The sequence below is a fragment of the Nanorana parkeri genome, unplaced genomic scaffold (assembly GCF_000935625.1).
Source record: "Nanorana parkeri isolate BGI_ZX_2015 unplaced genomic scaffold, ASM93562v1 scaffold141, whole genome shotgun sequence".
NCBI lineage: Eukaryota > Metazoa > Chordata > Amphibia > Anura > Dicroglossidae > Nanorana > Nanorana parkeri.
This window is the reverse complement of record NW_017306409.1, coordinates 1,455,464-1,458,817: the sequence shown is the minus strand read 5'-3', so window position 1 is coordinate 1,458,817 and position 3,354 is coordinate 1,455,464. Positions and strand designations below refer to the sequence as shown.

Sequence of the window (3,354 nt, the reverse complement as noted above, 5' to 3'; positions counted from 1 at the left end):
TATATATATATTACTGTATACTGTATTGTATCAGCTACTACGGTAAATATATTGTATCACTGTGTGCCAAATAGTTTGTAATTATATATGTAAATGAGGACAGTCATATTTTATCATTACTCTCCTTCCTGCTTAGTAGTACTGCACAAGGATTGTGTGCATCACTATTTTCTGCCTTACTAAAAACAACAGATCTCAGCAGTCTTTAAAGATAAGCTCCCCTAAAATAAATACATGATATTAGGGATGCACTGAGTACCGATATTTTTTTTTATCAGAACTCGCCGATACCATACACCGTTACCAGCATCCCGAGGCACCGTGGGCCTAGCTTCCCGGCCAATTAGGAAGTCAGTGTTCTGTTGACAGAACACCGGCTTCATGCTCCCTTGTGACACTGCGAGGCAGCCTGGCTTCCTGACCAATCAGGAAGCCGGGCAGCGGGTCATGACCTGCCGCCTGGCTTCCTGGTTGGTAAGGAAGCCAGGCTGCCTCGCAGCGTGAAGCCGGCTTCCTAGGTAATCTCTGACTGAGGGAGGGTTTTGAGGGATTTGAGGGAGATTACCTCTGACAGGTAGTGCCGCAATGCTCCCTTGTGGCACTAGAGGTGAGAGGTAATCTCCCTCTGACCAGGAGTTCTGGTATCGGGGTAAGTATCAGAGCATTTGGGCGAGTATGATTACTCGCGGAAAAACGCTCAAACAGAGAAATGCCATTATTTTCAATGTGCATGGTTCCCATCTGGGCGTTTTCCCACGAGTACGAACGCGCCCTACGCCCAAAGAAGTACATGTACTTCTTTGGGGCGTTTTGGTCGGGCGTTTCCATTGGGATACAGCCAAGTAGCCCTCAGAAACGCGCGTTCGTCGCGTGGTTTTTTTACAGCGAATTGCGGTAAAAACGCGCGACATACGCGCATATTCACTACGCCTAGTTGTGAACACAGCCTAATGGGGTTAGATTAAAACCAAAGTTCAGTTTAAATCAACTAAATACATCCCAAGTGCATCAAAACAAAAAGATGTTTTACATTACAAAGCTGTCAAAGTCTGAGATGGCAAGCCTGTCCCCTGTCAGCGTGCTGCAGGAGGACCCTTGCTTTCTGTGTGGAAGCAGTGGTTTTTCTGCAGAGATCTGACGCCTTCTACTAAGTGAGAGCTAGAGATCACCAATTGGCTGACTGCAAAGCTATAGATTTGACTCTCAGGGGGTGTCTTAGTAGGGAGACCCCTGCTTCCACACAGAGAGCGAGGGTCCTTATCTGCAACATGCAGCCAGGGAATAAGCTTTTCTACTCCGGCTGTGGCTGCTTTCTAAAAAAAAAAAGAATTGACTAATGCTGGGTGTTCTCAGCCCTGATGTTTTGCAAACATAAATGTTTATTTGAACAGATTATCTAATAGTTTATACAAATCATTGCAAAATAATATAAACATCAATTTTTTAACTTTCAAAGCAAAGTTAACATAAAAACGGCCAAAACCTGCTACAGTCTTTTTTTTTTTACTGTAGTCAGACCGGCTAATGAACCCACCAGAAGATACTCTAAGATAGCCACCTAGCAAACATTTTAAAACAAATAAAAAATGTTTCCCTCTAGAATCAAAATAACTTTAATAAGGTAATGAATGCAAATGAGTGAATCTGTACAAAGTAAGAGGTTAATTAGTTAATTCCCTGATTACTCTTAAAACGTCCATGTATCAGTTGCAAGACACAACAAAAAGTATGTATGGCTACACAAACAAAGCATATTTTACTAAATCCCCCCACCTCATAGATGGCTCAAATTTCATCCAATTGCTGCTGAATCAACCAAAATTCAAGCCATGGGTGGCCCTGCAAGCACCATCCTGCTTAAAAAGGTCAATTTAAAAATAGTCTGAGCTGGGTAGAAATTTATCGGCCAAACAGTGACTACATCATATCAGCGCCACAGCATGCAGGGACTCGTGGGTGCCACGGCTGCTTGAATGTAATAGCTGGCAGTGGAGATTCCGCCATCCATCTGTTGACGTGAATGGGGCATTGATTGATTTTCTCTTGTTCAGTGCGGGTTGAGCGAGAGAAAAATGGGCAGTGTATGGCAGCCTTTGAAATGCCTAGTTCGGACTTCTCCAGTGCAAGCTCATTGCTTGTTCAAGGTGTTCAGGTACTAATGTGGGTAATTTGACTTATCTTTGTCTGTGTGATTGAAATATAAGTGATCTGTATTCTGGTTGTTTAAAATCAATGACCAGTGGAGAGTCACTGATGGGGCATGCTCCTCAACTCAATTGTATAGTGAACAAGCTTACAATGGCTGTTTTTAGAAATTCTATAATTGTTATATCCTAACTAGACATCCCAATGTCTAATGCTAGATAGTTATACCTTTCAGTTTTTTTTTTTTTTGGTTTACTTACAGTGGGGGCTTTCTTTGCCTCCAGCCTTCAACAGTATTCGAGCAATGGGTACATTGTTCGTCATGATAGCAATATCCAAGGGGGTCAATCCCTCACTGTTGGGAGTATTAAGGTCCAGTTCGTCAGCTGTATACTGGTACAGAAGAATCTGGACGGCCTCCAAGTCCTGCTGCTCCACGGCCTCAAATATGGCTTCATTGCACTGGAAGTTCTGTCAAGAAAAAGAAAAAAAAGTTCAAATCACTTTGCTAAAGAGAATGTATAAAATAATTAATTTTGCTTAAAACCCAGCCTTTAGGGTGTATGTATCAGTGATGTGCAGTAACTTCCGTGCTGGGTGAGGCATTCCCACAGCCCCACCGACGCCCCAGCCCGCCGAAGGCCTGCCCCCCAACCCGGTCACCAAGCTAAAGCTGACAGCTTCTTCCTCCATAATACTAGGTGAGGCTCTACCTAACCTGCCTCCCCCGACCGCACATCCCTGGTATTTATACATCTAGTAACAAGTCTTGACAATATAATCTCAGCAAATGATGAAAACACTATAAGTCCATTAGAGGTCACCATTAGTGAAAATCGCATTTCAAAATTATTAGGGCAACCAGAGTTGTATGCAAATCTCAGCTATTCTGGTAAAAATCCAATCTGGCCCTGCTCCCTGCCATATTCTGAATCTCCCTATAATTGCTGTAATGTGATTTAATGTCAATCTGGGGAGGCAGTTAGCGGTAAGGTGAGAAATCCAATTTCTACAGGAAAATGTAAGATTTTCAAATAATTTCAGCTGCCTATACCTCTGGATATACTAATTCTTTTGACATGCAGTTTTATACTAAAGGTAATCTCTGGCTATGCCTTCTCATCATATGCTTAATTTAAATTGTCTGAAGTCTGTGCCAGGTTAGCTTTTAGTTAAAGCAGAACTCCAGACATTATATATATATATATA

General features: G+C 42.4%; 1 protein-coding gene across 1 annotated transcript in view; it reads right to left on the bottom strand.

Annotated features, from left to right (window-relative positions):
• The window catches only part of ANKFN1 (ankyrin repeat and fibronectin type III domain containing 1), a 206,739-nt gene that overhangs the window by 179,699 nt on the left and 23,686 nt on the right, over nucleotides 1–3,354 (bottom strand). Inside the window, exon 3 of the mRNA XM_018554068.1 lies at nucleotides 2,406–2,616. Coding sequence (XP_018409570.1) covers nucleotides 2,406–2,616 — 211 coding nt within the window. The remainder of the gene's footprint in view (nucleotides 1–2,405; nucleotides 2,617–3,354) is intronic.